The 13,309-nt window shown below is 31.3% G+C and overlaps 1 protein-coding gene across 4 annotated transcripts in view; it reads right to left on the bottom strand.

Moving 5' to 3' along the window:
- Positions 1–4,180: 4,180 nt before the first annotated feature.
- LOC143230003 (sister chromatid cohesion protein PDS5 homolog A-like) overlaps positions 4,181–13,309 on the bottom strand; it is an 87,375-nt gene continuing 78,246 nt past the window's right edge. For all 4 annotated transcript variants that reach the window (XM_076462941.1, XM_076462942.1, XM_076462943.1 and 1 more), the window contains 7 exons: positions 12,430–12,492; positions 12,016–12,182; positions 10,938–11,381; positions 9,659–9,763; positions 9,321–9,443; positions 6,594–6,729; positions 4,181–5,317 (listed from right to left, as the gene is read on the bottom strand). In XM_076462941.1, coding sequence (XP_076319056.1) covers positions 5,285–5,317; positions 6,594–6,729; positions 9,321–9,443; positions 9,659–9,763; positions 10,938–11,381; positions 12,016–12,182; positions 12,430–12,492 — 1,071 coding nt within the window. In that variant the 3' untranslated portion in view covers positions 4,181–5,284. The remainder of the gene's footprint in view (positions 5,318–6,593; positions 6,730–9,320; positions 9,444–9,658; positions 9,764–10,937; positions 11,382–12,015; positions 12,183–12,429; positions 12,493–13,309) is intronic.

Below are 13,309 nucleotides of genomic sequence, written 5' to 3'. Positions count from 1 at the left end.
CTGTTAATAAATATATAAGAGCACAGCGACATTCCGAACACCCTGTAGAAATTACAGACAGGCATGCATACATGTGTGTGTGTGTGTGTGTGAGCACCATAGCTCCAAAAGGAAAGAACCTAGAAACTTGACATTTTGCACCCATACTAAGAACCTGAGGATTTGCACCTTTGTATTATCACTTATCTACATGCACGTGTGCACCTTTTCGTGTAAAATAAAACATAGAAAAATAATGGTTACTTATATTCGAAAAACAAATCACAGGCAGACAGGTATATGTACACATGCACAATGGATCTTTTTAAGCAGATAATTTAGCAGATAACCACATTGAAAAGAAGTGGTTCCTCATACAACAAACATCTAACACATACAAAACCAGTGCAATTTGGCTACAATGCATCCCAATAATGGCTTCTGTGTCACGTTGCTTAGCTACAAAGTATATACGCTATAATTGGTGCTAACAGGGTTCAGAACACACACATTATCAACCAAATAACCTGAGTGAAACTGGGTACTGAATGAGGATACCTGACAAAACAACCACACAAAACATTATGGTAAACATAGCTCCCTTTATTAGCAAAAATGTTACTTTGAGACTGTTTAATAATCTTTAGTCACTCATAATTTTACTAAGATATTATACTCATGATAGACGTCTCAATACTTACAGCTTTACTAAAGAAGAACACTACCAGGATTCATGACTGGTAGTGGACTTACTGAAGAACTTCACTCATACTCTTTAAAATATCTGATTCTTATAGCTTTACTGACAAGGAAATTTTACTCTCAGAATGCTTAAAAATCTGACTAAACATATCTTTACTGAAGAAGGTTAGCCTCAAAGGTCTTAAAACAAAGACAAAATGTAGCTTTCCTGAACAAAGTTATTCTTTCAATGTCTGAAGATTTCTGACAATTCACAGAATAGTCAAAAATATATTCTCAAACTATCTTTATGTTTGACTAAACATAGATTTACTAAACAAAACTGATGTCTCATTACTCATATCCATACAAAACATAAGAGATACAAGTTATTATCAGAATATTTCAAGACGTCTATCTGGCTCTTTTAAATGTCTGACTAACTAGTATTACTGAACAAGAACGTTAATATCTGGATGTTAAAAATCTGACTAACCAGTGTTATTGAACAAGGACGTTACTATCTGGCTGTTTAAGATGTCTGACAAATCAGTGTTACTGAAAACGAACGTTACTATCTGTTTGTTTAAGATGTCTGACTAATCAATGTTACTGAACAAGAACGTTACTATTAGACTATATAATTTTATATTATTTATTTTATTATATTTAATATAGGTATAAAGGCGTTCCTTTATATTGGTTTATTTTGGGTTTCAGTTGTTGTATAAGTAAGGCTTCTTTAAATTTGCGTTTGTTTCTTTATTTAGTTTTTGAGTGTTTTCTATGGTTATGTTGTGTTTATTTGACTTGCAGTGTTCGAAAACGTATGAAGGTGACTTTTTATGTTCTTTGAATCTGGTTTCCATTTTTCTACTTGTTTCTCCAATATAGAAGTCGTGGCAGTTATCACATTGTGTTTTATAAATAATGTTGGTGTGGTGTTTGTCAGTGTAGTTTTTACATGATATAGACCTTAGTTTTGTGCCTGGTTTTTGAACAAATTTGGTATTAACTGGAATGTCATATTTTGTTACTAATTTTTGCCAAATGTTTGTTATTTTTCTGCTGAATATATGGAATATATGGTATGCAGCAGTATATGGTTTCGTGAGATATATTTACTTTTGTTGGTTGATTTTGCTTTATGTCTAGGTGTGTGCGTATAATGTTTTCTAAGGTTTGTGGAGGAAACTTATTGATGCTGATGAAGTATTGTTTTATTTTGTCTGATTCATCGTTAATTTTATCTGGTGAGCATAGTTTTAGGCTGTGTTTATTTGGTTTGTTAGTATGTTGAGTTTTTGTTTTGTTTCATGGAAAGGAATGTATAGTCCAGTATGGGTGATTTTTCGGTGGATTTCTGTTTTAAATTGTGTATCGGTTCTTGTAATTTTGAAGTTAAGAAATGATATTTGATTGCTTTCTTCTAGTTCACATGTGAAGTTGATGTTGGGATGTGTAGCGTTAATATGATTGAAAAAATTGTGTGTTCTGTAGATGTGAACAATCACATCTTCACCAGACTAATCAGTGTTACTGAAAAAGAACGTTATTATATGGCTGTCGAAGATGTCTGAATAACTAGTGTTACTGAACAAGAACGTTACTATGAGACTGTTTATGATGCCTGACTAATCAGTGTTATTGAACAAGAACGTTATTATCACTGTTTCAAATGTCTGACTAATCAGTGTTATGAACAAGGACATTACTATCTCACCGATTAAAGTGTCTGACTAATAAGTGTTATTGAACAAGAACGTTACAACAAGAATGTTTAAATTTTCTAAGTAGTGTTACTGAACAACAACGTTACTCTTTGTCTGTTTAAGATGTCTGACTAATCAGCGTAATAAAGAACGTTACTATCAGACTGTTTAAGATGCCTGACTAATCAGTTTCTGAAAAAAAAGATGCTGTCAGACTATTTCATGTCTGACTAATCAGTATTACTAAACAACAACGTTACTATATGGCTGTTTAAGATGTCTGAATAACCAATCTTATGAACAAGAACGTTACTATCACCGTTTAAGATGTTTGACTATTTAGTGTCACTGAACAACAACATTACTATCTGGATCTTTAAAAATGTCAGAGTAATAAGGGTTATAAAAAATACATTACTATCTGACAATTTAAAGATGTCTCACTAATCAGTGATACTTAAAAACAATGTTGTCGTCAAACTGTTGAAGATGTCTGACTAACCAGTTATTGAACAAAAACGTTACTATCTGGCACTTTAAAATGCCTGACTAATCAGTGTTATTGAACAAGAACGTTACTATCAGATTGTTTAAGAAGTCTGACTAATCAGTATTATGAACAAGAATGTAAATAACTGGCTATTTGAGTTGTATAACTAATCAGTTACTGAACAAGAAAGTTACTATCAGTTGGTTTAACATGTCTCACAAATCAGTATCACTGAACAACAACGTTACTATCTGGCTGTTTAAGATGTTTGACAAATCACTGTTATGAACGGGAACGTCACTATCACTGTTTAAAATATCTGACTAATCAGTGTTTTGTAGTACGTTACCATCTGGCTGTTTAAGATGTTTGACAAATCACTGTTATGAACAGGAACGTCACTATCACTGTTTAAAATATCTGACTAATCAGTGTTATGTAGTACGTTACTATCTGGCTGTTTAATATGTTTGACAAATCACTGTTATTGAGCGAGAACGTCACTATCTGCCTGTTTAAGATGTCTATATAATCAGTGTTATTGAATAACGTTACTATCTAGCTGTTTAAGATACGACTAATCAGTGTTATGAATAAGAACGTTACTATCAGAATGTTTAAGATGACAGCTTTATGGAACAAGGAGATTGCTAACTGTTTTAAAATTTGTGGTTATTAGGTAACAGTGAATGTTATTCTTAAGACTTCAGGTTTATAGTTTTCTTGTAACCATTGTAAAATATTTTTTTCCAAGTCTTCCAGAAATTGTTTAATCTCAAAGTCTCAGTTCAAGAGAGATCCAAGTTCACTTTACACATCAGTTAGTTTGTATAACCAAACAGGTATAACTACTTTCATACTGAAGTGGACATTCCTTGAAGTGGACTCTTACAGTAAATATTAACTTTATTACTGTGCAGGTGTTTAATGCGAAGAACCAAACATTGATAACAACTTATCAAGCATACAAGTTATTTTCACTGCAAATATAAACATTCATACAAACAGGATGTTTGATACTAAACCTTTTCACTACTTGTGGATACCGTATGAATTATACAATACAATTTAGGATTCATAGCACATCCTGTGTTCACATTAATAATTTTCCACTCAATAATGAGATAATTCCTTACTGAAGAGAAGTATTATTTTGACTGAGACTGAAAAGGGAAAAAAAAAACAATTTGTCTGACTTCTGTTTAAGATATGTTGAAAGTCAAATATGTAAAAATAGACAAATCTTTTTATACTCAGAGATCTTGTATTTATATACAGTCTGTGTAAATTAGATCTCAGGAAATAAGGGAACAAGGACTTCCCAAAACAACACTTTATTGGCTCTGGAAATGTCTTCCAATAAAATGCTGTACAAAGTGAAGCACAGCCTGAGTGCAAAAAGCCGGGAACAAATTCAACATGAACATTACATTAAATGATATTTTTTCCAAACTGGATAGTTTATAAAAACAGCTTATTTACATGCCGAAAAGTGAATATAAACTACACGATATATATCCATTACAAAACTTGTAACCACAACTCAATATACAGTAAGTAAGCATAGTTTCTGTAAATCTACCAAATCAAATTAAAATGAAAGCCAACTACTGTTGTGAAACATAAAGTCTTCATACAAATGTCTTACAGTTACTAATTCACTTGTTTCTATTTGTTAAGCAAATACTTATCTTGTCACACAGATAAATGCTGAGTCATGTGTGTGGATATTAAACTAAGAAACAAACCCCATGTGGATATGACATTTTTTTAATAGTTCTGGCTGTCCACATAAAAACCATTAAAAACATTTTTTTAAAACTGAAAAAAAAGAAAGGTTAACAAATTTTAAAATTCAAACTTGTTTTTTAATGACAATTTTTACAACTGGAATAAAGAAAATGAGTTACTTTTAGTCTAAAGAAACTCATAATTACTTCCGTTTGTTTTTCCTCCTAAAAGCACACACAATGTAGTAATACATCACACATTTTCCCCTGATTAAATGATAATTATGGTTCAACAAATGAGAACATAATATTCAAGATTCTAGAAAACAGAAAACATAGACAAATGAAAACCTAGCATGTATGAATGTATTAAAAACAGTCCATGAAGAAGTCCCATAATGTCGCTTGAATCAATGTAGCACTATGAAGATTAACCCGTCAATTCAGGCAGTGCTACACTTTGAAGGTTAGCAGCTATATTAAAAATTAACAGTTTTCAACATGTCTTTCTTCTGTTTCCATATGGTGTGCAGTAGTCAGGAGTGGGAAAATACCTCCACTAGGTAAACATCCACTGACTTGTGTATGTACTTACTGTTGCATCACAGATGTTTGATGATTCTAACTGATACAAGGACTGTTGCATGTGATGACTTTATATGGCCATGAAGGAATCTGATAAACAGATTACTTTACCGGCGTGGTTTTCTTCCTCGTCCCCTTCCCTGTTAATGGAGGAAAAAAAACAACGAAGACAAGAGATTCAGTGCTTTCTATTGGTTAAATTCAAGTGGATTAAAGTAAACTTAACTGTGGAATTTTTTCACAGAGAACATTTTCTATAACAATGTACAAAATAATAGTATTTACATGAAGCCAGCAAATGGTTACTTGTTATAAAACTAATAAACCTACATTTATCACACTTGACAACTACAGCATTATGAAATGTAGTATATGGTTTTAAGATTCTAAATTAATAATATCTTATATAAATACCATTTACAGCCAACGTTAATTTATCACTGTAGACAACAGTATATTATGTAGTAATATATTTCAGCAGTGATAATATCTGGTCTTGTTTTTATAACTTACCATCCAGCTCTTCACTGTTCAGAAGTGTAACACTCCTGGTGTATGATAAAGTGACATAATAACTGTTGACTTATTGAAGTAAGTAAAGTGGCAGATTTCAATGTAACCTCCGAGTAATTTGTTTAACTTTTTAGTAACAAAATTACGTGAAAAGTATGATTACACTGCAATAAAGACAGAAGTAAAATCATTCAAATAAAAACTATGTGACCAATCTTTTACCCAAACAACATTTAGTAGCAACCTAAGGTCAGGTAGTAAGGTGTCCTAACATAGCTTGGTTCAGAGATTCACTACCAGTCTGGACAGAGCTAATAATATACTGAAAAGACATGTATAAAAATTGCCCACTGGTGTATTGCTGTCATTATAAAATATAACAACAAAGTGTACATGCATACCATGTAAGTTACAACTTTGGTTTATGAATCAAGTCATTCCTGAACAAAGGGATAGAAATATTCTTATCATGTTAATAGATCAACTTTTCATCCAGAAATGAATGGATAGAACATCAGTATTATACTTCACTAAGAATTTAAACCACCTCTTTGTAGATTCAGATAAATTGGTTTAAAGAAAAAACTATTTATTAATATATTTTAGAAACTGTTATTAACAGTGGCATTAATCAACACCAAATTTGTGAAACATAAAAAAAATTTAACAAATAACAAGGTGTAAACATAAGCAATCAAATTCACAGTATTTTATATTGAACAATTAATATACTCTACAAGTAATAACAAACCAAAAGTAGTAACAGAATATCAAAAGGTATCTTATTTGGGAAGAATGTATTGCAGTCCCAATAAACATGCTAGTGAAATATATGACACGGAAAAAAAAAAATATATATATACATATATCAACAAAATGTTTAATAAAAATCTCATTGTTTACCCTAGATGAAGAGGCCGACAAGGACGAAGTACAGATAATTTTAACTAGTGCAGAAGATGAGGGAGGCCGGCCCCGACCCCGCTTGACTGGGGATCCTGTATCTGTTCCTTCCTGACTACTGTTTCCTGGGCTCTTCCTGTTAAATTATTTACAATTTCATCATTTTCTTACAACTGGAGCAAAATTTGAAATTTTAAAAGAAATTTTCAAACTACTGTTGAGTATTGTTAACTGAAATATTTACCTTAATCTCAACATGATTCTCAAAACTCTTGTAATCACAGTAAAGTAATTTCTGTAAATTACTATTACATAAATTTTACTCACTTTCATAATAACATGCACATGAAAGTGCTACACGCACATTATTTTGAAATAAATGTCAATCTATGTCAATCACATTTCCATTAGACTGTAATAATAAAGCACAGAATTAAAAATCACCTGCTGTTCCATTTTATATATTGACATGATTTAACTACAAAAAATATACAATTAATGAACTATTAAAATATGCTATAACAAAATTAATGTCAAATCAAGTCACAAGTACACTGGGTGTACAAAAATAAAGGTACTTTTTAACACTGCTAAATTTCATCCTATTATTTATAAAGCTGGTTTTTTTATGCACATATATACAAATTTGCTTCCAATTTGAGGATTTTGGTCACTCAGAATAAGTTTCACTGGTAACTTCAACAAAAAGGGTAAAAGATATTTAAAAATACACTACTAAAGACTAAATGGCAAATCTACATTTCCCCTAATAGTCACTTATTTTAGCAATATATACAGTAGGGAAAACAGTGAAATTAAAAATGACTCACTTCACTATACATTGCCAGTTTTAAAACACAGATTATGATAATTTAAAAACTAACTATATTAATTCTGAATTAAATATTTTTTACACAAAAAATAATCTATGTTAGCTTGAACTGTATTGTAGTTTTGTACATTTTTCTTAATGCAAATATTACAGCCTTGCTTTCTGAAACAATTGATTCACAGCTTGAAAATAAACCTATAACATAAAATTCTTGCACACATTTCTTAACACAAAGGGAACTATTAAACTGAAAACAGTTCATTTTAACTTCTACACTAGAATGATATAAAAACTGAATAAAAGGACCTGATATTTTACTGCCTAGATCAGTTTAGTAAATGTTTGAGAAACTTAATCTACTCACACAAAGTACTTACAATAACAAAGTATCAACCTCTATAATATTTACAATTTGCACTGAAACCTGTATGTACAAGTGCATCCATCATGTAAACAGCTTGTATGTTTGTCCCAAGAAACACGCAATATTTAAATAAAGTTATGTGCAAATTACCTTAAAGACATGTACAGACTTCCTGGGATTACACATAAGTAGTCATGTTAAAGATATGTACTGACTTCCTGGGATTACACATAAACAGTCATGTTAAAGATATGTACTGACTTCCTGGGATTACACATAAACAGTCATGTTAAAGATATGTACTGACTTCCTGGGATTACATATAAACAGTCATGTTAAAGATATGTAATGAATTTCTCAGGTTTATATTAAGCCATTGTAGGATTGTTTTTTTTCCAATGGACAACTGCAACTGGTTAATAAAAAGGTATTCTAGATAATATAATCACAGTGAATCAAGTAAACTCATTACCTAAAATATTTACTAACTTAAAATACATTTGTATAAATAATCTGGTTAAAAGAGATGTATGAAATACACAGGCTTTAACCCAAATAAATTCACTAATTATACATGGTTATATAATACACAAACATGTAAGAAATGTAAAGTACATAAAGCCTAACCAATGACATCACAAGACAGGCTGTTAATAAAGTTACTGAAGAAACATTCCACATAAACTGCAGGAAACCTGATAACTCAACAGGTACATTCAAAACTACAAAACACAATAACTGGGAAAACATGCTACTTTAAATACTTGGCACAGATTCAAAGTAATTACATTTTCCTTTATGAAACATACTATTCAGTGACTTTTGAAATGTAATGCTATTACAAAGAAATGTGCAGTGCATATTAAACAACCTTCATAAAAATATAGTTTTACAAATATGAACAACCATATTATCTTGGAAGGAAAATAGGCAAAACATTTAAATAAGAGACATCCATCTTATGAAAACTATTATACTGCACAAGTATAGGTCTCAAAATAATAATAAAAGTTAAAAATTTAACTCAAGTAAGCTAAGCATTATTACATTACACTAATGCAATAAATATGAAGCCAAACCTATGATTCAATTTGTAATTTATCTTTCATTAAATTTACCATTTGTCCTTGAGTTACGTTGGTTTAAGAGAACTCCACTGATTATCAGTAACCCGTAACCCTGGACATGAGAAAATTAAAGGAATATCACAGGACTTCACATGATGATAGAGTGTATGTGTATGAACTTTTAAAATGTATTTCAACTTGCAGTGTTTCCTATGAATCACTGCCATCCTGTTTTCAGTGATTTATTTAGAAATGGCAATGTTAGAGCAGATTTAATATTTTCTTAGTCTGTATCATGATGGTAAGTAAGAAATCAGATCCAGCTAGTGCTTGCAAAGTCACACTATTACTTTAAACATACCCAGCAGCTCTGATCTTTCATATCTGATGAATATATATTTTAAAAACATAGAGTACATGAAAAACTTCCATACATACATAAACAGGTAACTAGAACCACTTACAAATTTCCCTTTAATATCTGTTGCTTTGACGGTGATGCTAGTACTAATTTCACAGGACTTGAGGACTTTGGTGGTGATCGAGATTTATTCAGCTGTTTGGGTTGTTCATCTTCTTCCTTTGGTCTAACATTTGTATACCAAATACATTTCTCAATCGCTTAAGTGGTCATGTTCCAATAAAACAATTAACACTGTGTAACAACACAAAATTACGTTCCTTTTTAATAACTTGTGACAACTTACTTCTTTGCCTGGTAACAAAGATAATTGTTTATTATACAAAAATAAGATTACAGATGTACATCAAGTTAAATAGATAAAATTACACAGATACATACTTTGCAGCTATTCTCGCTGACTGGCGTGTACCTTGTACAACAGGAGAACTCAGTTTCTGAGGAGATGATGAATAATTGGAATTACGAGGTGGTCTACCAGGTCCCCTAATAACAACACAGATTCATAAAGCAATACAAACTAAAATATTACAACAATGCAATGTTTATTCTAGATTGATTTATTTTTTTCACTTTTGCTACTTTAAAAAAAAAATCATAAGGAGTTTAATCAGGACTTAAAAACCTGGAACGCTACTGATTCTTTCCAACCAATCATAAAAAGGTATGTAAACATCTGACAAATATGGAAAAATACCATAAAGAAGATGTTTTGGAACTTCATGAACTCTCTGATCATCATCAGTTCCAACGTGTGAACATTATATATATATATATAATTGTCAGTGGTGATGAAAAATGGACACCCTGTGCCAATACTGAACACCAAAAACATTGGCTAAGTTCTAGATGAAAACCACTTACAACCTCAAAATATGGACTCCATTCACAGAAAGTGATGCTTTATTTCTGTTGGACATCAAAATTCATTTTGAGCTCCTTAATCCACAACAGACTGTCAATACAGAGGTCAACAGTCAGGAACTTGAATGTTTAAATCAAGTCCTTTACTAAAAGCATCCTTCACTTTTAAACTGGAAAGGTATTGTTCTTCTCTACAACAATGCAAGTCTACATGTGGTACATACAACACAACAAAACATCATTGGCTTCAGAAGATCCCCCCACCCCATCAAATTCTACAGATACAGCTCCATTAGATTACCATCTTTATAGTTTGCTGCATCACCATCTTAATGAAAAAAAATTATGTAAATGTGGAAGGTATTAAACAGAACAATGATATGTTTTTGCTTCAAAGTCAATTGATTTCTTTAAGTGATTGTAAAATGGAAAAGCATCATTGACAAGAATGGAGACTACTTCATTTGATACGTTTATGTTTTGATATGAGTTGAGTTTTTCATCTAAAAAGCAACATTAATTTCTTGACAACCTAACAGATGAACAAAGAAAAACCAACACAACTTTTTTTTGTGTGTGAAATTTAATGGAATGTTGCAGTGGTTGTAATTGACCAGCACTGGTCCACAGATGAGTGGTTAAGAAACACTAATCTACATGTTTGAAAACATTAAATAATGCCCCAGTTTGTGTAGCAATATCTGTAGGGCATGTCTGAGAAATACAAAAAACGATAAATTTCTAATTGTGGTCGATACACGATAAAACTTTTGGAAATGAAAAATGCTTGGCTAACCTTGAAACAATATTAGGTGGTTTGCCCTTTTCTGGGTATTTTTCAGTTTTAGATGGTATATCTGAAGACTGACTGGTAGGTCTTGGTTTCTTGGATGCTGGTTCTTCTTGGAATCCTTCTTCTTTGTCAGAGTATTCATTCAAAGTTCGGTCTGCTTGTCTTGCTCCTTTCATCTGTGTTTCAGAAATGTCATCTTCTTGTGAGCTATTCATTACTGGGCCTTGGCTGCTACTGGTTTCATCTTGACTGGAGACAGAATCATGTGAAGAAACTGCCCTTCCAGGTTTTCTGTTGCTTTCATACTGAGCTGTTTCAGATTTCCTTGGTCTCCCTCGACCTCGCTTGACAGGTGGTGTGGGTACATATGCTCCATTTGTTGTCTTACCTGGAGAAGTTTCCTCCTTTGGTACAACAACCCTTACTGACCTCCTTGTCTTTTGTTCACTGTAAAATATTGTTATCAGTGAGAAAAATTACACATAAAAGGAAAACAATAACAAAGCAAAGTGTAATGTTAAAGATATTCCTAAAACAATAACAAAGCAAAGTGTAATGTTAAAGATATTCCTAAAACAATAACAAAGCAAAGTGTAATGTTAAAGATATTCCTAAAACAATAACAAAGCAAAATGTAATGTTAAAGATATTCCCTTACGTATTACTTAACAGTCAATCAGAAAAGCTCTGTACAGAAATAGTCATATGAATATCTAAATACAACTTAAAACTACAATGAACATACTTCTATAACTCTTTTCACTTCAGAAAATTAAAGATACAAGAGTTGATTTTTAAACCCCATGGACACATCATCATCATGCCATGTTCCCACCAAAACGTTTCTCACTGATAATCTGTTTTCAACTTTCTCAGACAGGATGAATCAAACAAATCCCCAAATTCTTGAAAAATACAAAAAACATTTACAGTGTGAGACTGGTTCAGTGATCATTTCAACAGAGACTAATTACCAAGAAATGTTTGTGTGTTTATCTGCAGCTTGGTTCCAATTTGGGAGGATTCTTTATGTCTTTATATCAAAGGGAATCCTGTTACTGGAAGTCGTGTTTTAACTCACCTCTCACTGTCGTCAGCTTCATTGGATTCTTGATCACCTCCATCCTTACTGTCTAACTGATGGGCATTACCATTAGCTGTACGAGGTTTTCTCCCACGGCCATTGGTGAACTTTTTTATCTCCTGCTTTGCTTGTGGTCCAAACATTTCCATCTCAATACCAGATCTCTGATATATTTTTAAAACATATATTTTAATCAATTACATCAAACATATTAAAACTAAATTAGCAGTAAATATGAGTTTTCAGACATTTAATATCAAACCAAAGATATATACTGTCTAATGCAAATACTCCACAAGTTTATCTAATAAAATGTCACCAAATATTAAAAACAATAGTTTTAAAAAAACGTGATCTTTTCCATTTTTCATTTAGAAGATCTACATTAATCAGTAAATATTACAAACTCACCTTAGGTGGAGTAAATTCACTTATTAATTCCTGTGGTAGGTAAATCTTCATGTTGCTATAGCTCTATATAATTTCAAGAACAAGACTTTTTATTAAAATATATCCTGTTGAATAACAAATAAATATCTTTATATTAAAATAGCATTACATTACAAAAGTTTCTAGATATAACTTTTCAATATTCTCTTAAAAATTCCTTTCTTTTGACACAAAATTAGAAATAAATTCTCATATACTCATAAGCATATATTTAAATCAAAATTATATTTCAAGTAAAATAAAGATACTATCACAATATTTTTGTCATTCTGAATAACATATTTTAAAATGTAGTACACAAGTACAAAATAGGCATCACTAATCCCTTTTCCCAAACAGTTTGTAAAGCACCATGTCACTACTTTCAACTACATTTAATTCTTATGATCCAACTTTACTTATAAGCAAGTGAAACCTCCTGACAAAGTTTAGCTGTGAATTCCAAACAATGCTTTAAACAATAAATCTCTAATATCTTACACTTCCAAGTAAGCTTGTAAACAACCTCAACTTTCTAACAAAGTGTAAATGCAATTTCCAAACAATTCTGCAAAAATATATTTAGTTTATATTTATAAACAAATGAAATTAATCATTCTTGAAATTTGCAAATGAAAAAAACCACACTTAAGTACTGATTTGAGTCATGGCAGGCACTGGTTTGGTAAGATAAAAAATCACATGTAGCAAACAAAGCTGAGATGTCTGAAATTGTGACAACATTGAAAAGTGTTTAGGAAACACTGTTCTAAAGCTTTAAAAATATAGTAAATGTCACATTTCTATGAAAAACTATTGCAATAAAACCTTGTCATATGTAACAATGTCAAAATAAAATTTT

The sequence above is a fragment of the Tachypleus tridentatus genome, chromosome 10 (assembly GCF_004210375.1).
Source record: "Tachypleus tridentatus isolate NWPU-2018 chromosome 10, ASM421037v1, whole genome shotgun sequence".
NCBI classification, from domain to species: domain Eukaryota; kingdom Metazoa; phylum Arthropoda; class Merostomata; order Xiphosura; family Limulidae; genus Tachypleus; species Tachypleus tridentatus.
Note: the sequence above shows the minus strand (reverse complement) of the source record. Positions and strands in the feature narration are given on the sequence as shown.